This window comes from Vidua chalybeata, chromosome 9 (genome assembly GCF_026979565.1).
Source record: "Vidua chalybeata isolate OUT-0048 chromosome 9, bVidCha1 merged haplotype, whole genome shotgun sequence".
Classification (NCBI taxonomy): domain Eukaryota; kingdom Metazoa; phylum Chordata; class Aves; order Passeriformes; family Viduidae; genus Vidua; species Vidua chalybeata.
This window is the reverse complement of record NC_071538.1, coordinates 21,572,969-21,596,660: the sequence shown is the minus strand read 5'-3', so window position 1 is coordinate 21,596,660 and position 23,692 is coordinate 21,572,969. Positions and strand designations below refer to the sequence as shown.

The 23,692-nt window shown below is 37.0% G+C and overlaps 1 protein-coding gene across 3 annotated transcripts in view; it reads right to left on the bottom strand.

The window, feature by feature from the left end:
* Positions 1-375: 375 nt before the first annotated feature.
* Positions 376-23,692, bottom strand: part of FNBP1L (formin binding protein 1 like) — a 57,645-nt gene continuing 34,328 nt past the window's right edge. Inside the window, exons 3-16 of one of the 3 annotated variants that reach the window (XM_053950640.1) lie at positions 22,091-22,144; positions 20,464-20,611; positions 19,997-20,059; positions 18,660-18,764; positions 17,315-17,443; positions 15,158-15,304; positions 14,220-14,423; positions 11,745-11,903; positions 8,271-8,285; positions 6,136-6,245; positions 5,422-5,554; positions 4,875-4,969; positions 4,288-4,436; positions 376-3,902 (exon numbers count right to left, since the gene is read on the bottom strand). In XM_053950640.1, the coding sequence (XP_053806615.1) occupies positions 3,724-3,902; positions 4,288-4,436; positions 4,875-4,969; positions 5,422-5,554; positions 6,136-6,245; positions 8,271-8,285; positions 11,745-11,903; positions 14,220-14,423; positions 15,158-15,304; positions 17,315-17,443; positions 18,660-18,764; positions 19,997-20,059; positions 20,464-20,611; positions 22,091-22,144 (1,690 nt within the window). In that variant the 3' untranslated portion in view covers positions 376-3,723. The remainder of the gene's footprint in view (positions 3,903-4,287; positions 4,437-4,874; positions 4,970-5,421; positions 5,555-6,135; positions 6,246-8,270; positions 8,286-11,744; positions 11,904-14,219; positions 14,424-15,157; positions 15,305-17,314; positions 17,444-18,659; positions 18,765-19,996; positions 20,060-20,463; positions 20,612-22,090; positions 22,145-23,692) is intronic. The other 2 variants (XM_053950639.1, XM_053950638.1) reach the window with 2 other exon arrangements.

Here is a 23,692-nt window from a genome sequence, read left to right as displayed (position 1 = left end):
TTTCCTCGGATGAAGACAAAGCATGTGTTACCACTTTTTTTTTAGGAAATCAGCATGCATGCAGTCCATTATACAAAGAGTCTTAGCAGCAAATCCTACTTTGCTACATACAGAACTGGTGACAAAGGGTTGTCCTGAGATGATGTACGAACATCGAAGTCAGAGCTGCATGTGGCTGTTGTCAGTAAGCCCATTTCTGGAGTGAGATGTCACTTAGAGCACTGGAGTATTGGAATAGATGACAACAAAACTAACACCAGCTCTGTTCCTCCTAGCTACAATCACAGCAGAGGTTTTTACCACCAGAACAAGACTTTACAGTTCATAGTGAACATGTGCCTGTCAATCTTAACAGAAGACAAATGGGGAAGCTAATTACTTAGACCATGAAAAGATTTTTTTTATTCCATGAAAATATTCTCAACAGAGAACACTATTTTTAAACAAAGCATTTAACATTTAGGAAATCAACATGTGCACAAAAAAGGATTAAAAAATTACTGGAAAATGTCTGATTCTTTATGACAACTCACGTTCAGAATTTTAGAATAAGTGATTTATAAGCTGTGCAAGTACAAATGCTTTTTCCTATGTTTAATAACCCTCATAACAAGTTGCACTATCCCTCTTGAAAGCAACCTGCCTCCAAAGGAAGCAAATCCTGGTTTCAGAAAAACAAACAGTAGTGTGAAAAGAACATTTAGTCTTTTACCAGGAAGTATTAGTACTGACCTCCGAGGCTGTTAGCCAGGCAGACCACAGGCCCTTAACCAGAAAATACACAAATCACATTTCTTCCTCGTCACAGAATTACAGAATATTCTGGGTTGGAAGGGACCCACAAGGATCACTGAATTTTCTCCAAAATAAAAAAGCACTAGATTTTAAAAAAAGGAAAAAAAAAAAAAGAAAAAAGAAAAAAAAACCCAATCCCAACAACCCCCCCAAAAAGCCCAACCCCAAAAAACTACCTAAGTAGTTTTGTCAGTATTGAGTAATGTCACATTATTATATAAATAACCCTGTATACAAGCTGCAAAAATCTAAACTTTTAGAGTTTAATAGGCCCCATAATACACTAGGTCAAGCTGTGTAATAGTGGTATACATAACAAAAGGAGTAAACCTCTACACAAGTCACTCAAATTCAGTTTACTGGTAGTACAGTTCCTAATAACACTGAAATGAAAAAGAATCCAGCACTGCTGCATCCACATATTGCTTCAGACCCCAGAAAAACAGGATGTTTTAATTATTATTCCATAATACACTGCCAAACAGCAGGTGGCTGGGTTGACAAGCTTGTGTTGATGTAAGTATCCCTCCCCCCAACATCTCTAGTCTAATTCTTATCACCCTAATCAATCAGATATGATGTATTTATTAATAGAACCACAAATGGGAGGCAAGACAACATAAGCAATAGGGGCACTGCAGACAACTATATTTACACATATAAACATATCCAAATTTCAATTGTTTACAAGTAAAAGTGCACAAAGATCATTACGAAGTATCACTCAAATGTCACCTGGTCCATACAATGAAGCATCGTCACCTGGAAATGGACTAGCACTGCAATAATTGAAATTGGAACGTCATAGTGAAAAACTAAAAGACAGTTTCCATAAAAATCTTTTAAAAAAATATTAAAGTCAAATGAAGAGATACACATTTCAATGTATAAAATTCATGGATGCACCATGTATCCAGTAAAGTAGAGCTCTAGAAAACACCTACCATGGCTACCTCAGCAGCTGCAGCACTGTGAAAAGAGCTGAGACACAAAGCCCTTTGTGGGATAACTGTAAGTGGTAGTGTTGGCAAACAACAGATTTAGGCACTCTAGTTTAAGGCAGCAGTTGAATGGCAAGTGGTTGACTTCTGAAAACAGTCATTAACTTGCAGTGGTGAATCCTCTGGTTGTGCTCCAGGCTGTCAGTGCTCACAACAGGTTACTGAAGGGCTGAAGGTGGACCACAGTTCTCGGAGTTTCTCTTGATTGCATTGTAGGCTAGAGCTGAGATGCATTATTTCCCCAAATTAACGAAATACCTTACAGTCGCTTATCAGTTATGCCAAACATCTGGAATGTAATGATGGTTGCAGTGGTATTGTTATAGCAGCATACATGGATACTGGGATGAAACTCTAGTGCTGAAGATATTTAAAGAAAATTATTTGTTACAAAACAAGATGAGCAATGATGGCAAAGTGTTACAGAACATGCCTAACTGTCCTAGGCATGCAAGAGGAGGTTAACGGCGAGCATGGAGGTGGCACAGGCAGACTGATAACTGACACAGGGCTCTAAATGACTGCCAATAAAAGTGAGTTGGAAATGAGCATCATTGAGAAAATCAAAATGTAGCACAAGCTAAAATACAGTTTGTGCACCTGGGACAACCTAGGACAATGAAAATAAAGCAATTTTAGGAGCAGTAGCCTTTTTACTCTGGTAATGGAACTCTATTTTCCTGCACAAATTGAAGATTTTGTAATACATCCTTACCTATATATGGAGATGCTAAGATGTTAGTGACTACTAAATGTATGTCTGCATGCATTCATGCAACTAGCTTGTCCCTTGGGCCTCCCAGTCTAGTACCCCTCCCCTCCCCACCCCCACCCCCCCAGCAGCTGCATGTAACCTCCTTCAAGATCTCGCCCATTTTCTCAGAAACCCGCTTCAGGAACCTGCAGTCCAAGAGGAAAAAGAAAAGAACAAAGTTACTGAAGGCCTTTAGAAGACAGAGAAGCGTGCTCAGTTCTAAAAGGCCATTCTCAGTGGCTATATGTTAGCTTTCTACTTAATTCCACAAACTCTCATTAGAAATACAAAATTAGCGCTTTTTTTCCCCAGTAATCAAGTTGTGCAATGCAGTTTCCAATCCTCAGTGATTTAACAATGAGGAGAATTACTGTACATTTAAGACACTGTCTTCAGACTAAACACAATACAATTCAAAGACTTAGTTTATAGGCACAGATTAAGAATATAAAATGATTCCCTTATCAGGAGCAGAGAGTTTCCAGTAAGACATCAAGCATTACATGTGATCTTTTTTTGTTTGTTCAAGGTATCTAGAGTTAAAACAATGACATCATGTCCAATACAGAACATTCTACCTTACAAGTACTGAAAAGGAAGGAGATAGGTCAGTGGACTTTCTGTCCTTCTTAATCATAATGTTTTTTTCCTGAGTATTTTTGTTGAACTTTCAGAATCATAAAACATTTTCCTGTTTAAGAAGTGAAAGCTGCCAAGTATTTGCTAAGGAAGGAAATTAATGATTTTCAGAAACTGAGTTCAGTTAGTTATTAGAGGAAAAAGATCTCTGTTTTAAGAGTATTGTTTAAGTCATAAAAGTGGGAACAGTCAATCTTAGAACTCTTTAAAACGTAAGTATTTTTTCAGTTCTCTATAAAAACTAAGTATTCCACAGAACAAGCAGGAATCTTGGTCTTTTTCAGTTCAATAGCTAAACTGGATTTAGTGCTTTGTAAAGCAGGAAAGCAGAAGACATTGGTCAAAATCACAGACCAGTGTAAGATGCATAATTTAATGTGGTCATTTCTGAAAGAACTACAGCTAACTACCCATACAAACAACAGATCATTGCTGACTTCTGATTCTGTAATTCTTTCCATGAGCCTGTATAACTTACAATTTTTCCACTATTTTCCCTAGGGAATGTACAACTGAGAGCTGCCAGTTTTACTGTTAGATATAGGTTACTGCACCTTTGCTGTTTTTCTCTAGCGTTACATCTATATATGATGTTGGCACATAGCCTTCCTCTCCATTATGTCTTCGAGCTCTTGTCCACCCATCTCCTTTGTCCTCCTCAATAATGTACAAAATTTCCCCTTCTTTCATTGCTAGAGTGCCTTCATTATGACCTGGGAAGAACAAGAGGCAAAGAAGTCTTACTATTCAGACAGAATTTCAAGTCATCTTTTTGCCAAGGCATAGTTTCCAAATTATATATAAACAGGAAGCATGAAAAATCTGTGCAAGAGAACATATGGCCAAACAGACTTAGAAAAAAACCCAGTCCCAATTTGTAAAGCTGAACATTTTCCAATAACTGTGCTAATATTTATCTTAAAATAGTACAAATACTGCTTATGAATTAAAGTAATTTATAAAGTAGCTTCACTGATCTTTTAAGCAATTAAGTTACTCACACATATAATTTGCTTTAAATGTTTTTACCTGTCTTCTTTAAAACAAATCATCCATGCCTTACAGTCGAAGAATCTCAGTGCATGTGGTTAACCTTACCATCAAATGGATATATTGCCTTGCAATGTCCTATAGCTGGTAAGGGATCATCATCTTCAAATTCATCATCAAATTCATTGGGATGAGCGTGTTGCTGTGGTGGGCCACGAACTTCCTGGTTGGCATCATCCGTGTAACTCCCTTCAGGGCTAAAATGCAATGATGGGAGCATGAGGACTCTGAGGAGTTTTCAGCTCTGAAACTCACAACATCCATGCATCACAGAAAGGGCAGGTCATGGATATTGTTTTGGAATTCCTGTTAGCAGTTTTTATACTACTGTCCGAGGTGATTTACTGAAAAAACTCTAGCAAAAGCTTAGACTGAATTCTACTTGAGAAACAAATTTGACATACCTCTCTCCACAGAACATGGAAAACTAGTGAGCCATATGCAATGGAATAAGACAGGTTTAAAAGGCACTGCTATTTAATGAGCAGGTGTTTCAACCCGTTAAGATCTTCCTTTAGAAGGAAAGGAAATTTATCCACTTGGGGAGGATAAACACCACCTATCACTCCTGTAATCTCCAGAGAGCTGTAGAGACTCTAGCACAGGATCTAAAGCAGTAGAGACAGAATAGTGACCTCTCTCGGCCCTGGGTGACAAGGTGGTTGATGTCGCTGCTGTGCCGCCTGTCGCTTCTGGCTGCTACTTTACCTTCAACTTCAGAGAGCCAGGCCTTGGGGAAAAAAGGGAAATATTGGTGTCAAAGAAAAACTGATTCTAAACCAGCACATTTAACAAATGCATTGAACTGCAGCCAGTTCAAAGCCACACAGAGATTGCAGTCAGATGTCAAGTCTCATAATTACTTCACACAAAGCATGAACCTATCGTTTATGCTTAGCCTACACTCCATACTAGCCTAAGGAAAAAAGCCTTAATTACGTGCGAATTTCAGAATAAGTGAATAATAATATATTCTTCTGAACAGTTTACATCTTTAATAATGTACATCTTTATTCTAATTAGATAAACATCCTTGAAAATACAACACCCCACAAAAAATTGTATCAGGATGTCTACTCTTCCATCAAGTAGTTTTGCTGGGTGCTATATTTAAAAACTGTAAGGCAAAGTACAATTGTACCAATCACTGACATTTTCCAAGAAATGGTTCTAGAATCTAACCTCATTCTTGTGTATCTCCATCCGAAGACGGTCCATATTGCTCATAGTCTCAGTTAATTTTGGTTGCAAACTGCTTGGATCACCCATCTGCGGATTTTTTTCATAAACATCCTTCATCTTGATGAGGGCATCTCTAAAAACATACAAACCATTACAATAATTAATATACCAGTATTGATTAATTAAAACTAAAAATAATGTGTATGAGATCCTGAACTGTGATTAGATATCAAGCACAGGAACCAGGAACTACTGGTCTTCACACCATGCTTAAATCCTTCTCGCATTCTGTCCTCCTAGCCCTCTGCTGTCCTTTCTTGTGTTGTGCCCAGGCACAAGGACTCCAACTGTTGCCTCTTAACCTGTCCAGTCTCAGGACTGATTTCCATACTGTTTGTTATATACAATTTCCTAAATACTGTCATGTTCTGTTCTTAAAGCACAAAGTCGCAGCTATCTTGCTCAACTGGCGCACGCATTTTTTAACGCACAATTTTAGAGCCCATGCTCCCTATGCAGTATTAGAATCAAAATGAGTATTACAGTAAAGCAGAAAGAAGCAATATTAACAGAACCTACATACAACAAACTATGAACTTAAAAAAGTTTATTAATAGCCTGTCTCCTAGCTTTTGAGTACTGTTGGCTTAGGTAGAGGATGTCAAAAAAAACAGAGCGAAAACCATGGCAGAAGCCCCCAAAAAATGCACTCACTTTTGGTCCGTTTCCTTTTGTAGCTCTCTGTTAAGTTCATCAATTCTCTGCTGCAGTTTCTTGCGTCTTTGTTCTGGAGGGAGATGGCTGAAATCTTCTAGTGCAGGGCCCTGCAAGCAGAAATACTATGAAACAAGCTACCACATGCACAGGTCTGGGCAGCTGAACTGACATACCCACACATGGACAGTGTTCACTGGAAGCAGATGGACCTCCTTAAAAACTCTACTTGACAGACAGCTCTACAAAAGACTGCACAGAATAAATGCATGTTCTTGCTGCCAGAGTGTAGTCACTCAGTCAAGGTGCTTTCTGCCTTCTGTAGCAGTTGGCTCACAGAGGTAACTCAAAATTTTGAGACTTTATTTTTCTGAAGTCATATACCTCCTCTTACATCCACTGCATTTAAAGAAGATTAAGAAAGGACAGAATAATTTGAGTCAGAACAGAAATCTAAGATGTATATATAATAATTATATACATATATATATAAATTGTTTCTTTCTCTGGAGTGTGTTCTGTGGTCATTTGGATGGTATCAAAAGAAAAATCCTGTATTTTGGATCTTCGCTCCAAAGCACTATTATAGTTCTCTTCCAGAACTGTAGCAATCCTAGAAAACATATTAAAACTTACTAAGTTCTGATGGATTTTATCAAGTAAAACTGGTTCACAGACCATAGAAAAAAACCTTTGTAATATCAAAATTATTACTTCAATTTATTTGACTCAAAACTTGCTCAAATATTCCAAGTCACCTTTTTTACAGAAAACAAAACAAAACAAACAAAAACCAAAAAACCAACAACCAAAAAACTTCAGGGAAGGAAAAAACACTCTTACTTCCCAAACTTTAAGAAAAAAAAAAAAAAACATAAACCAGTCAATTTAAGACCACCTATTGTTATGAACCCAAACTTGCAAACTTGTGCCAAGATTATAATAAGAAGGATAGAAGGACCTGGGTATGAAATGCATGGGAAGAGATTTTTATGTATCTTTCAAGTTTATTGTGAAAACTCTTCCCCTCAGAGTGATAGACACTGACAGTGTTAGGAAGGAAATACAGTACATGTCTTACTCAGAGGTTTGGTTTGTTTTGGTTTTTTTGTGATCCCATTTGCCTAAGGAAGTTAATTTTAACCCAAGAAATCCACTTGCCATTCCAGTAACCCTCCATGGAGGCAAACCAAACTGGCCAGCATTTCTTTGGTCAAGAAGAAAGTTTACAGAAACTTGACTGCTCAGATTTTGACACAAGCCTTAGGCTCAAATGCCAAGTTTCCAACACTCCCCCTTAAGATCTTTTCACCCCTTCAACTTTTCTGCACTAGTAAAATCAATCTCATTACTTTTTAAGAAGGGAATACAAGATGTCATAAAAGAAGAAAAATCAAGATACTATGTTTTCAAAATAAGTGTTTTCTTTCTAGAGGAAGAAGAATACACACTCTGTATAGTCTCAAAGTCCAGAGATGAAAAATGACATAAAACAAATCCTATTCCATTCAGAAGGTCTCCCAAGAAAACACTGTTAAGTGGAATACACTACAAAGAAACAAAAATACAATCATGTCCTCTCTGTCATTCTTCCTTACAGGTTGGTTTAACCAGAGTATCCTAAAAATGAATCAGAAGAACAGAGGTCTTTTTGTGAATTTTTACTGATTTACCCTGCAATACAATATTAAGGCATGATTTTATTTAATGTAACAGCTTCCTGTATTTCTAAGCATAAAGGTCCTCCCTGCAATTTTTTCTTCCAAATTCAAAGGAGTGTAGTATTCAGTATTTCTTCCTTACACAAATTTTACAGTCTTTTCATATACATATTTTATGCTGCTTAAATAATTTTCCTAACAAAATAATCACCAAGTATTTCCATCATGACCAACTTGTGAATACTGGTCAACTCTAAAATTCCAAAATTGCAGATTTAGTTGCAGCCAGATCACAAGTCTCATTGCCTTACGTTAAGCATGGATGATTAAGAAGACTGTGCATATGAGTGGAAAATCTGAAGATGTATTTCAGCACCTGACTAAAAGCAGTTATGATATGGAAACACTTTCAGAAGATTATTTTCATGCTATCTTAAGCAGAAGTACAGCAGACAGATCAGCACACGGGCTTACCATCTTCACCGACCACTGCACAGTTCATTTGAAAACAGAAAGAAACGGGAAATTACTGACATGCAATGACCAGTTACAAAAATGACTAATGCCTGAAAATGTATTTTTTAAATATCACTCAAGGAGTGACGTTTTCATTTATAAAAAATACATTTTACTATAAGCACAAGAAAATAATTGCTTTAAGAATTACTGATTAAAAAAATATTAGGTAATAATGAGTACTTTTAACTTACAAAATTTTAACATACAACTTCATTAAACTACTTTTGAATTTTAGTGTTCTGAATAAAGGGCTGAGCCTTCTGTTGTAGGAAAAGAAACACACATACAGCCAACATTACACAAAATAGCAGAATTTGATGATGATGGACTGATCAGCCATATACAAAAAAATTGTTAATGATAGCTCAAAATCCACTGCAATCACTCTTATAAATGTAGTTTTTGCAATGTATTTAGTTTATTATCACAGCAGAGCTAGAATAAACAAAGATATTTTTCAAGTCTAGAAGTAATTAATTTTACTTTCTGAAAAGAACATTTGGGTCATTGCTGTTATCTAAAATTGTTTTATTCAGATAAAAATAAAGACATCTAAAGAGTAAAGACTTTATCCTTAGAAAAAGCAAATAAAACATGGGTGCCAGGAGCTGAATCTTGGCTTTAACATTCACAACATTTTGAAGATCTACCATGCTTTTAATGATTTGGGCAACCCTTTCCAGAGAAACACCAAGCAACTTAGAAGACAGAGATCTCAACTTCACTTTTGACCCTGAGCAATTTTAAGGCTGCTGCTTGGGGCACATACACAACATTAGAATTTCTAGCAATGAGGGCAGTAAAGCACTTTCATAAATGATACTTTGGCAGGAATCTCGAAGTCCAGAGATGAAAATGACATAAACAAACTTCCTGTTCCCTTCAGAAAGAGTCTTCCAATAAAACTGTTACGGTTTACAGACCACTGCTGATAATGCAGATATTTTGTGTACCAAGTGGCATCAAGCACAGACCTCTCATAAGCACTAACACTGTCTGGAATTGCTAAGATTTCAAAGGAGGAGCAGCAGCAGGTACCAGCAGCACTAACACAGCAAGCTACACTTGCTGACACCTTCTTTCAACAACAACTACTGTTTGCTGCTCTTGCTCTACATCATGACAGGAAAATGCACTGTGTGAAGCACAGAGTGGAGGGAGACTGGGTCTGTGACCTCCAGCACCTTGACTGAGATCTTGCACAGGGCATGTTAAACAAAATGACCAGGATGCTTCACTGGCTGATCGATGCCAACTCACGGATAAAGCTCAGCAGAAGCAAACTGAGCACCATTTACGTGGGCAGGTGGTGATAGGACAAGGGGGAACATTTTTTAACTGAAAGAAGATAGATTTATATTAGATATTAGGAAGAAATTCTATATTCAGAGGGTGGTGAGGCACTGGAACAGGTTGCTCAGAGCAGCTGTGGATGCCCCATCCCTGGTAGGTTCAAGGCCAGGTTGGATGGGGCTCTGAGCAGCCTGGTCTTGTGGAAGGGGTCCCTGCCCATGGCAGGGGGTTGGAATGACACAATCTCTGAGATCCCTTCCAAACCAAACCTTTCTATGATTCTATGGTTTAGTAGTTCTGCATGTCAGTACACTTGGAAATAATTTTCCAGGAACAAAACACATGGGAAACAGCATCACATACTATTAAGCACTTAATCATTGTATATTTTAAAGATAAGACTGATCAATGAGATTTAAAAAAAAAAATAATCTACTGCTAGTCCAGTATACATTTAAGTTCAGAAGACTTTAAAAATATGCAATAATGTGGGATCTGTTAAAATGCTTGCAAGGAAATTCAGAATATATATAAATTTAATGCTCATTCTTGAAGATTTTATAGAGATGAAGTCTTTAATATTATGGCATGTTTGAGTGAGTCTCGATCTGTAGGACACTAGTGATGCTTCCTAATGTTAAAGAATTATTAAATTTAAATTATTTAAAGAATGTATTAAGTCTATTTTACAACATGAAGATATAATGAAGATATAGTTTCGTTTTCCATTAGCACTCTGTAGTAGTTAGGAGATGATCTTTCCCTTTGAAGGAGATTCTAGAACTACTGGTACTACAAGGTGATGATTTGTGAGGCAGGAGTTAATACTTTTAGTGATCAACAAAATCAGAGTGTAATCAAGGCCTGTGCCATTCCAACAACTACCTAACCCAGGCAGCTCCTCACTGAGTACTAAAGAAGAGGCATTACCTTCACAACCAGACCAGATTATGATCTAATGCCTCAGAAGGGAAAGGAGACACTGCCCTCCATATAGAGAAACACAAGGATTTTCTAAAAAATGGCAGTGCTAGAAAGGCTCTTTCCAAGGTATCTGGGGGCCTGAAATTAGATGCCACAACATGACTTAAATAAAGCAGGTTTTAACTGTAACACATTCTGCTTCACAATGACAAAAAGGGAGCCTCTAAATTGTAACTTTACTACAAAAGAGCATTGTTGTACCTTGATCTTCACATTACGTCAACAACAGTCAACCATTCTTGATGCACATGAGATAGCAAGCCAATATTGTCTTGAAATACCAAAAAATTTATTCATTATATACAACCAAATTAATCCAATTACCTTTTTATTTGAATGACTAAATATCACTGAACAACATAAACTGGGCAGCCTGTGCTTTTCTGACATAACAGGAAAGTACCAGTACATTTATCACTAGCACCATAAATGTTGCTAGGAAACCACTTTGTATTTCCCTTCTACTGGCTTCCAGACAAATTCTACTCACAGAATATGCCACTATATTAGTAAATTAATTGATAAGTCTCAGTGGCATTTGGTAGCAATTTTTTCAATAATTTTACCCAAAAGAAAGGACGAACAAGAGCAACTGATTAATCAGAAAACGCATTAATACTGTAATGTTTTTTAAAAAATAGTATTTCAAAATCTGCCATCACTATAAGCTATAGCATTTTATGTACAAAAGGAATTAAATTCTCCCTTCTTTGTTCAGTGTCTTGTAATCAACTTCTACTATTTTCAAAGTCAGCAAATAAGACATTGGATCTGTCAGATGATTATTGTGGTAACTGTATATCCAATGATAAATTACTGCAAAATATGTTACATGATGGTAGGAAAACACTTGTGAATGTGAACAACAATGAAGAAAGGTATCAAACACATGCTGAGCACCCTCTTTATAACACCTTTTTTTCAGCAGGAGCATTTCAAATGTGATAAAGAATATTTATATTTTATTTTCTTTTTAAGCTGTTGGTAACTTCTGAATAGTATGAAACAAAGTATCCTAAAAGTGACCTTATGGCTGAAGTGTTACTTTTAACTAAGTAAGCCTTATAATGAGGGTGAAGAGCATTAGAAAAGCCACATCACAAACACACTGCTCATAGCCCATCATGCATTTCAACTTGTTATCAAACTTACCCCTCTTTTGAGGCTTCTGAAAGAAGGAATTCTGGGCTTCCCTGTTTTTATGTCACTCATGCAATAATGCACTGGTTCAATGGAGAATATGGGATACTGGGACCCATTAGGAGTACTGGATGTGTATAAACTAGTAGGGGTTAGGGGTGGGGATTGTGGCTAATGTGGAAATAAAGAAAGCAATAAATAAGCCAAATGTTCAAAGTGATTTTAAAATGAAAATTCTGTCTTACAAAAATAAAATTTCTATCCAACACAGAAACAGGCTGTAACGTTCCAGACACATTTATACTATAACTGTATTGGGTTTTAAAGGTTTCTGCCATGAATTAATCTTCAGAGTTATAGGTTGCTGCAGAGAAGGAAGAAAGCTTTAGACTCAACACTGCCACAAGATCCTAACAAGATCCCAAAGCTTTTCTTAAAACAGCTCTGCTATTGCCAATTTAGTTACAATCATCCTGGAAGCTCAAGCATTCCTGCTCACTACTTCCTCCTACATATTGTGGTACCCTACCAGGTTAGCCAAACCAGAAATATTTGGTACATCTATGGAGAATGACTAAAACAAAAAGTATTCTCATACTCTGCAGTCAAGCTGGACTGACACAACGGGTGCATGGCATTCTTAATATAATCCCAAGAATCTCCTCCCCTTTTTTCAAATTGCTTCTCTCATTTTTTGTCTCTTATACCTCTGCTATTCTTTCCCAGTTCAATTTTCCTCTATTTCCACTGCGGCACAACTCATTCCCTCTACAAAAGGCTTTTATGTCTTTGGCAACATTAAAAATAGGTAAAGGAATACCTGGAAGTCAAGACCAGCCATAGTTTCAGCTAAATGAAGGTCTTTGGACCCCATGAATACCCCAGCTGTAGTAAACCAGCTGATTTTATAATAGTTAATTAAAAAATATATTTTAAAACCTGTAAATAGTATTTGGAATTAAATATGTATCTTTCAGGAAATATTTTGCTTCCAGCTGCTGTTTTGTAGTGCTCCTCTATCCTCCCCAGAAAGAGGTGAAAATCGGGGACAAAATCTTTCATCCGGGTCCTTAGGGAAGAGATGCACATAGTATGTACACACACATGTCACACCTGTGACTCCAAAGAGAAAACAGTAAGGCTGACTCCCTGAATGCTACACACAGTGAGTGAACTGGGGAGAAAAAAGAGTAGGGCAAGTCTTGTCAGCTTATTCCAGCTGTCGTCACACTAAGGGATTTCTTACAATTACAGTAAATGCTAACATCCAGGCTGAAATCAGTGTACATGTACATAACTCTCCAAACTCTCAGAAAGATGTTTTGTGGTCAAACTGGCAACTGTGATCTAATTTCAGAACAGGTCAAATCTCACCCACCTCTGCAGACAAATGCAATATTTATGCCCATGTATTAATGCATGTGAACTGCTATGAATCATTAATCATATTCCATGAAAAGGAAACAATCAGTTTTAACACACAGCTGGAGTTACATAATGTACTGAGGATGGAATAAAGAATCAGCTGTATCCTTCCTTTCTGTAAAGACCTACTTTCTCAGAATACTATCAAGTGGAAAATAAGTTCTACCATTAAGAAGCCCTAAGAATAGTTTCCTGCAATAAATGACACAAACTGGCTTGGAGCTTAAAATAACCTCACAGAAATTTGTGGGAATCATTAAAATGTCTCACTGATATGCTCCAATATTAAAAAAAAATAAAGCATAAAATTTAAATATGTATATTCTCCATTCATTTATATAGCTAATGCATGTATTGACAATCTTCTGTTGATCCACAAAAGCATCTTGCACAGAAAGTGTTAATTGTAACTCATAAGAAAACAAAGTAGTAATTTCCATGGTTTCAATTTTTTCTCAAGCATAGGAATATTTTTACCTATTTCCTAGTAATATTTCTTCTAGGACATTTACCTTTATGGAGCTTCCACAGTATGTTTTACCAGTGACAGTTTATAAACGTTAATGTTTTCAGAGAAACCTCAGGAGTTTTCAAAACTTGCAGCAGGTGTAATAAAAATCTATACAACACTTCTACATATAAATGTGACATTTAGAAGGGGGATGCTTTTTGTGCCATAACGGACTGATCTGAAGTCTGCCCAGTTCCAAAATATACTCTCCCCTCTCCTAATTTTTACATTCACAACTAACACCATTCCTATGCAACTAGAGAATCTTAGAAACATTACAGTAATGGGAAGCTACTTTTATCAAATAACTATTAAAAATGCTCCCAGACACAAATTACTAGAAGAAAAACTGAAAAACTTCCCCAGTGACAACTTGATTTTTAGTATGCTAAATACTCAAACCTACTCAAACCTTCTGATCTCCTTACACATACTTTAAAACATATGGGCAAGCAAGGGAAAGATTTTTTTAAAATTACATTAATTGCTGTTTCCATGCACTCTCAATGTTCAAATTTTAATTTTCCAAATAGTAATTTCTTAATTGTTACCTTTGGTTTCTTTCCAAATAGCCACAGCTTTCCTTTAGCCTTGCCGACTGTAGTTTTTGTATCAATTCTCATTCCCTCTTGCTTTGGTGTACTGATGGTTCCATCAGAGATAGTTCTGTAAATATTCTGACTGTAGTCTTCAAATGGAAAATCTCCAGGAGGCTCAAAACCAGATTTGAAGCAGTCTATCACTAGTTGAGAGTCCTAAACATAGGACATGAAGGAGTTTAAAAAGCAAACCCATCAAGAACCAGAGAGAAAAAAATGGCGATAAATTTTCCATTTAATTGCAGAGATGCACAGAAAGTAAGAGTGAGCTCAAAACACACACTTTTGGATAGAGCAAGATAACAACATTCTTTTATCTCAGCAGTGTTCATGAGTGTATAGCAAAGCATACTCTGCTATTCAGAACATTCCAGCAAATATTTCCCAAGGGTTAGCACAAATTTAAAACAGGGCCAAACTACTTTCCACCTTTTAATCTTTCAACATTGGCACTGAAATGAAGACAGATCTAAGAAACTAAATGTAGTAAGAGAAAATAGGGCAGAACCTGCTGCAATCAAACATGACACAGAATGAATACTTTGTTAACTGAACACCCTTTGTATGTTTTAATGTCACATGTAGGGGAAAATACTGACCATGGTATTGCAGGATATTCTAGGATAACCAAAATAATATGTCCAAAATCACACCCAATGAGAATGTGTCAAAGATATTTAGATTATACTACATCAATAAAGCAGAAAGAAAGCAGACAACAAAAGCAGAAGTGGTCCCTTCTGCTGAAATCGAAGTCACAACACTTTTGAAGCAAATACTTGACAGCAGAAAGATAACTGTACAGGTAAAGTCAGTCTTTCCCCTCTCCACAGCTTCTGCAGCAGTTCAATTGCTCACACACATTTAAAAAATTACTCAGTTCTACTTACTCTATGTTCATCAACTGATTTTGCTGCAAGGATCATCCCTTCTAAGCATTTTGAGATAATTGGAATAACCTTGCGCTCAGAGTCAGCAAAGCCTTTGTAACATTCACTAAGTTTGATAGTCCTCCTTTCATCCATTTCTTGAAGTTGCTGCAAGTGCAAAGGTAGAATAAAGCTTTCATTTGCTGGTTTCTTTCCTCCTCAATCCTGACACATGCAGTTACTGTGGTCACCACAGTGTAGGACAGAATTTCTATGCTTTCCCAGTATTTTTATTTGCTTAGAAAAACCGAACTTAGAAGTCCTTTCACACACAGTCTTAGGATGCCCAGTACAATAGTTATGAAGACTTTATGGTCTTTGATTTCTAAAAATCATGTAATGGATGGGACTTTCTTTTCCTTTTATAAAGCACATGTACAGTGTTTACAGGCAACTGTTTGAAGTATTTGTTTTATGCAAAAATGAAAACCACAGTGAAGAAGTTTTACTGATTTCTACATGTCCTCACTCGCTTCTTCTAGTTCCAAGTAATTCCTCTCTGGTGATAAATATCCCCATGTTGCTTTTATTATTATACCTTTCAAGCAATATCAATTATTTAAAATATAGGAAAAATAAGAAAAAATTAAATTATCTGCAGTTTAGACACTCTGATTTGAAATACAAACCATTTCCTTTAACAGTGTGCAAGAAAATAAAGAGAAGAATACCATTACATAAGATTTGCAATAAAAGTTTACTGGAACAGAACAAAAAAGAATAAATTAAAGAGAAATACTATTAAGATAATAGCTCTGGGATTTTCACCTGAATATGGAAAACATCACAAACAAAACCTAAAATCAGTAAAACATATACCAATAGGTTATCAAAAACTGGATAGGAAGTTGGATCTCTCCTATATATACACTGAGGCAGATATCTCAAACAATATTCAATTTCATCTCTCCAAGAAAAATCCACCACCTAGACGTGCTAAACCCTTCTCCAAGGTTTTCCCACAGAATGTCACCAAATGCTTGCAATGAAGTAATAAAAGTGTAGTCCCAAGAGAAAACAGGACTAGGCCTTTCTGCTCTTACTGTAGAGCTCAACAAATATGAGTAGTATCTTACAATGATAATGGATCTTAACCCTGGAGAAATAAAGGCAGTAAAGCAAAAATCTGGTGCAAGCTACAAAAATGATCAACCTATTTCTCCTGGGAGCTGACTGCAGTTCTTGGATCAGTGTGTGAAGGCAGACCTACCATGGTGCTGCTTAACAGTTAAAATATTAGAAAATTCTTTAATAAGTCAAGGCAATTTTCTCCTGTGAATCCTAGACCTTCTAGTAAAGATTTTTAAAAAAAAAATATGAACTGACTTGTGCTTCTGGAAAATATCAAGCATATTTAAGTTGAATACCTTCAAATAAAACCAGTGTTTCACCTTCCATTTCCTTACTCCCTGTCTCAGTATCACTTTCCCAAATGGATGAAAGTACATGCCAACACACTTCTGAACTCTCCTCACCTGATGCCTCCAACTATTTTAAACTGGTTTTCCAGTTTTGCAAAGTCCATGTTTTTGAAAGAATGTTAAAAAAAATCTTATTAGTTACATAAAGCATCTCAAGAAATCCCCACTTCAGATGCAAAGTATTGATCTTTAACTTTTTTACTTGGTTTAGAGAGATCTGTGGATTGCTGGTGGCACTGATGGAACACTAACTGGGGGCTGGGAGGGTGCTGGAACTTCTGCTCCAATGCAGCTATTTTTCACCCATACATGAGATCCTGCACAGGCAGAGCGTTCACACACACACACACACAAGGATCCTGAGAACTACTGATCAGCTCTTATTAGAATGATTATTTTAAATGTCTTCTGTCACCCTGACATCTCAAGTGTTCATTTTGCCAGACCCTTTCAGGAATATTTAAACAAAGAGTTTACAAAGTATAAAATCTTACAGAAAATGCAACCAAGCATTTTCATTAGAAATCTAAGCATTAGTATGGTAAGCAGTCTCATGGAAAAACACAAGTTGTCTCAAGATTATGGTAATTTCTTCATAAAATGATCCACTAAAATCAAAAAACCCAGAGGTTTAATTTTAAAGTCTACTTCTTCTTTAGAAAAGGATCAGACATACTTTATCTGTAAATTCTTTTACCTTGTAAATCTGAGGAATGACAATGTAGTAGTGTTTGTGCTGTTCCCCATTAAAATTCTGTAGTTGTGCAGCATATTCATTTTTGTTTTCATCAGCCATGTGTGTGCGCAGGTTTAACTGTTGCTTAGCCTAGCAGGAAAATGTTACCAGGTTAAACATGTCTTGTACTTTTCAATGACACACAGCATTATTTTATCAACTATGCAAGAACAGCAGTCACAAGTCATCAAAACCAACATCCTTATAACTGAAATATAAAGAATGTGAGACTTGACATATACTGACACTCCAAAACCTCATTTGTTACATACAGAGAAAGCAATGATCACTGTAGCTCCCTTAGCCAGACTGCTGGAATGTGTATCCTAAAACCCACAGAAGTGACTGATCCTATAAACCACAATAGCAGACAGCTGCCAGTTAAAGGAAGACAATCAGCACAGCCATCCAGAGGGACTCTCATGAACTTTAACAAGGCCAAGTGCCAGGTCCTGCGTGTGAGCTGGAGCGATCCCAAGCACTAACACAGGCGGGGAGAGAATGGGTTGAGAGCAGCCCTGGGGAGAAGGACCTGGGGGCCCTTGCAATGTGCACTCACAGCCCACAAAGCCAACCCTGTCCTGGGCTCCACCAAACACAGCGTGGCCAGCAGGTCAAGGGAGCTGCCTCTGGCCCTCTGCTCAGCCCTCCTGAGACCCCAGCTGGAGTGCCCTCAGCACAGGAAGGAAATGGACCTGCTGGGAAGAGTCCAAAGGATAACATAAAGAGGACTGGAGCATCTCTCCTATGAAGACAGGCTGAGATTTGGAGATTTTCAACCTGGAGAAGCAAAGGCTTTGCGGACACCTTAGAGCCCCTTCCAGTACCTAAAGAGTGTCTACAAGCGAGTTGGAGAGGGACTTTTCACAAGGGCAGGCAGTGATAGGGCAAGGGGGAATGATTTTTAACTCATGGAAGGCAGGCTTATATTCGACATTAGGAAAAAATTCTTCACTATGAGGGTGGTGAAGCACTGGAACAGGTTGACCAGAGAAGCTGTGGATGTCCCATCCCTGGCAGTGTTCAAGGCCAGGCTGGATGGGGTTTTGAGCAACCTGATCTAGTGGAAGCTGTCCCTGTCCATGGCAGGGGAGTCTTCAAGGTCCCTTCCAACCCAAACCATTCTGATTCTGAAGCACACTCCTATCCTGTGCTGTCTTACACATCACTGGAACTTTGATCTTGCACATAACAAGTAAGGGTATTTTATATACAGTGTTACACATTCAGTGAATAGTGTTTCAGTACTGATGATTAACATGAAAATGAAATACAATTGATAATAAAGAAAAGGCATCACCCTTACCTTCTCAACATCAGCCTTTGTCGCATTAGTATCATTGTCCAGTCGTTCATAGCTTTGCTGTGCCTTCTCTGCCTCTCTGCATTCTCTCTCAAATTTCTTTTTGCTCTATAAAAGGCACAAACTTACTGCTTCAACAACCACTATTCCCACTTGTACATTAATTCTGAATTCTAAATATCAAAGCTTCCATTTAAGTATCTTAAATTCACTAAGTCCCTTGAAAGGAGCATACTGTTAGCACAGCAACTGGGTCAACTAAATTATTTTGAAGGCAGTCTGGAGGATGTATCTACACTACAATCATCATCAGTATTTTCACGTCAAGTGGCACAGCTGTAGGTAGCACAGACAGCAGTATTCAATATACTTGATGTTCTCTATACATGGCTGTTGTCAAGACAACGGCTGTAGGAAAAATTGTTGCAGAAGTTCACATCTCTAGAGAGAAACTGCAACTGAGACTTTGAGCTCCTGCTTCACAGCAAAGTCAGGCAACTGAGGTTAGTGTGTCTCTTAAAGGCATCTAAATGTATTTAAAAGACTGACTTTGCACTCAGGTAAATACAAGGCACTGTATTGTTTGAGCTGAACTGTGGGAACTATCTTGGTGAAGAGATAACATCTAAAACTACCACATCTGTTTCTATTCTGATCCTCTGATCATGAATTAAACTCTTTGTCATGACCACAACAACAAAACAGAAATTCACTTCTCCATTATTGCTTCACAATAACCTGGATCAAAAGTATAATAATTTTTTAAAACAGACAACCAGAATATCAGAACGCATCTTGAACAGACTTGGTTGAATTTTATATTTTCGTATCTTTAAAAGCATTTGTTTCAAGAAAAAGAAGCTTACAGTCTGTCCTAGAGACATTCACTTCCTGCATTTATCTGTTAAACAGTAACTCTACCTCCTGAAAGTACAGTAGTCTATACTGGTATTCTTGAATATACCTTGGAACAAGCCCTCAAGCCCAAGTCAAATTCAGTGACTTAAGATTTCATCTTCATATAAATAAACTCTCATTTTTAGGAGACCAAGGAAAAGCAACCAAAGTCTGTACCCATGTTAAAATCAGATTCCTTTATACTGGTTATGCTGGATAAAAGCCAAGGCTTCTCTCAAACATAAACACAGAAGCTGTTTACAGGAGATTTTTTTAACCAGGGAGCTATAAATACATTTAACTGTATTATGTTACTAAATTACTTGGACATTTAGTAATATACCTAAGTATTAAATCTAAGCAAAACAGATGAAAACAATTCCACTTACAGCCTGTATATCTCATTTAAGTTCAACAGCAATAAAATCCAAACACAAACTCACATTATCCATCTGTTTCCAGCACATGTCCAGATACTGCTGAGCCTTTCGCCCTTCCTGAAGATGCTAAAAACACCACAAATAAATTAAATTTGCCTATATTTTTAGTATTATTACCATTAATTAGTCCCTGCTCTAGTTGACAGTCTATGATGTGCAGTATCTTCCACAAGCTACCTGTACTCTTTGGAAGACATTACTTAACATGCAAGAATTGTATCACAGATACTGTGGTACACTGGCAAAAAAAAGGTTACTAGCAAGCACTGCCTTCCCAAGGTAATAATTTTTAGGTTTAATAACTGTATTATAGTATATAACATTATAGAAAAACCTTAGATGTGTTTTATAAATGTATTACAAAACCTATGTATTGCCATGTTCATCAAAATGGGTAAACAAATACATCAGTTCATTAAAAGACATACATCCTGATATCCTATTTTCAAATTTAAAACCACAGAAATTACCATTTTTCTCTCAGTTTTTAGGTCGTGAGAATATCTCATCAGTTCTCCATACACTCTGTGTCCCATTTCTTCTGCAACTACCTCTCGCTGTCCTGCATAGTCATTCAACTCGTTGAGGATGTTAAAAAAGGCAATACACGAAGTAAACCTGCAGAAAGCACACAAACACACAAAAAGTTAGACAGCTTTTTAAAATACACTTATTTTCTTATAGTCTGTACTCCTGATTAAATTTAAAAATCATAGACATTTTACAATAAACCTTATCTTAATGCTAATAGAGTTAGGAGTAGAAACACAAGCTGGGAAAGCCTATGTTAAGCCTAGCATGTACTGTATGTTGCAATGTCTCTTCAAATACATTTTACAAGAACATGGGGTTGGTGGATGGAAAAGAAAGAAGAAGAATACTACCTGGCAAGCCCTGGAGTATAGTGGTATCTCCTAAGCTGCCCAGGGAGGGGCCTGAGCTTGGGAACGGATACATACGTCCCTAGGCTCGGAGGCTGAGCTTGCTGCAGAGATGATGTGCTTGGCAGTCTTGAGGGTGGAACATGCCAATCATACCACTCCTATGCATCCCGATGCATTCTACAGAACAAGTTTGCTATCAGCTCTGGAGACAGCTGCCTGTTTGCCTGCCCACCTCTTGGCTGGAAGTAAGGTGCCACTATGGCTGGCACTAAAAAGGGGGGAAGAGGAGGGGCAAAGGGTAGAAAGTGTGTGTGGAAGGGAAGAAAGGAAAAAAAAAAACAGGCACCGCATTAAAATATACATCTTTCTCTCTTTTAACTGTGGAATACTGCCATCTCCATAGGCTTGGCTTTTGGGAATTTCAAATGCCACTCTAGCATTGGAAAGCTTATTCCCTCAGGTCCAGGATCTTTACATAGCTAAAAGAGCTAGAGGAAATCCTACTGTGAATTCTCAGGCACTCTGCTCAATATGTGCTCTGGCTGCAACCTGAAACCTTTCCACTTTTTTTATTTCCTAAGACTTACCCCTAAAGAAAAAAGAAAGTATTGTGCTTTTTCAAATATTTTTTTTAAATGGCCATTGAATGGACAGCAAAGCAAGCACATTTCTGATAAATAAAGTTGTTTAGTACAAATTGTTCCTTCTTCCACCATTAGACACCCACTTATTTTGTCTTCAGAGTCAAAGCAAGTCAGCATTTAAGAGTTCCTCTTGCCCATAACATGACAATTTGTGTACACTCATGTCTCACTACAGAGATGCATGGTTACATTTATATTGCCATAAAAATGCACTGAAAATCTCTATTACTAAGCAAAAAAAACAAAGCCTAAGGACACATGCTTGCTTTTCTTTAAAAAACAATACTAATCTGTACATAGCAAGCTAAACTTCTGCTTTCAAAATTTCAGTTACCTAAAGATTAATTTGGAAGGGATCAAGTACAACCTGCCATGTCTACTACATTAGAATACCAATAGGAATAAACATGCTTAAGAATTATAGCAGAACTGTAAGAAGCCAAGCACAATTCTTTTGTTGTCATCACCAATTAAATACTTTATCTTAAAAAAAAAAAAATCCACAAAAGGACAGCATATACTGTTAGTTCTCACTTTTTACACACCGAACTTGAAATGGACATTTTTACCTGGGTTCCTCATCTTTTGGTGAGCGTTTAGGACAGTACTTCTTAACCAGATTTCTATTAAAGAAGAACAAAAAAAGATGCTATTTTAGAATCTCTTTTGAGAAGACACACATAGAAAACTGCATGAACAAATTGTTTATGTTTAATATTCTGTGAACGGATCTATTCCCTCTGTCAACTTATAAGGGTCCTTTAGATAATATAAGGCTGAAATCTACAGTATTATCAAAGTTTTACACCACTTTGACCTAGAGCAATTTGTAAATATTTTAAAACATCTACTGCAGTGACTAGACATGAAATGAAGGGTTTGTTATTTAACATCCTTTTCCCGCATGCAGAAGGCAGCAGCAGACAAGGCCAAGGCCAGCGCAGGACCACGGTGTCACACAGACAGTGCACACTGTGTGCTGTGCCATGAGCACAGAGCTCCATTCCTGAAGTAAACTCTGAGTATAGATTCAGGTCAAAGATTTTTACCAGGGTATTTCCAAATCTTTCATAAGGACACATCCAGAACAGGAGAGGCAACATGTCTTTTCAGAAAAGAGATTTTACACTTTGTCCTACCATCAGCTTTGCAAGTATCTGGATTTTAGAAACCAAGCAAATCTCTAGAATCCACAGTACCAGCACTTAACACAGTATCACAGTCCAATTTTTGAGAACATTGATATGAAATTACCTGCTTATCATAGAATGCAGAGGAAAAAAGAATGGAGGAGTTAAGAGAAGATTCTAGGAGAAAAAATCTGGCATGCATGTTGTGTATTTCACCTCACTGTCTCTAACTTCAGTTGTTACAATTATGAACTACCTTACCATTAAAACAAAGGTGCTAATTCTACTTTCATCTAAAATAACCTTGTATAATTTCTCAAATCCATTTATCTAGAAGTCATCTCTATGGTACAAAAGCCCACATAGTGAGATTATGTCCAGTCACAAAGTATACACCAGAATATGAGCAGGGAGTTGGTGTGGAAATAGTGAACTTGGATCTTTTGCCTGTTTCTATACCCTCTGAGACTACAACAAAAAAACCCAACTAGGAAAAGACAGTCCAGTCCTTTTTATATCAGTATGTACTAAGAAAGAGAATAAACACTGACTTTTTAAAAATTATCTACACATTTAATAGTAACCTCCTTACTGAAGTTCAAGTAAGAATCTCTTGCCTCTATCCCCAGAACCCACTGCCTGCTGTATCATTCTACTTGGTAGGGATTAAATGCAGACATTTTGAGGAAAATGTATAAACAAAATAGGAAAAAAAGAATAATATTTACTAAGTAACTTTCTTGTGTTCCATTTTCCCTTACATTTCTGCTTTGTTCCTCAGTACTTATTAATGAATGGGAGATTCCTAAAATTCATCTTATTTTTAGAAGGTGAAATGCATAACACACATACAATGCTGCAGCTAAGCAACTATGCATGAGCCTTTTCAAGGGAAGATTTTCAGAGCTGTTAAAAATGAGAAAAGAATCACTTACTAAAGCCATAGAGTTCAAAAACGGCAGGAGGGAAGGGTCATAAATACAGATTATTTACTACTGTGCTGATTTCTGTTGTGGTTTCATTCTTTAATGCAATTGCTAA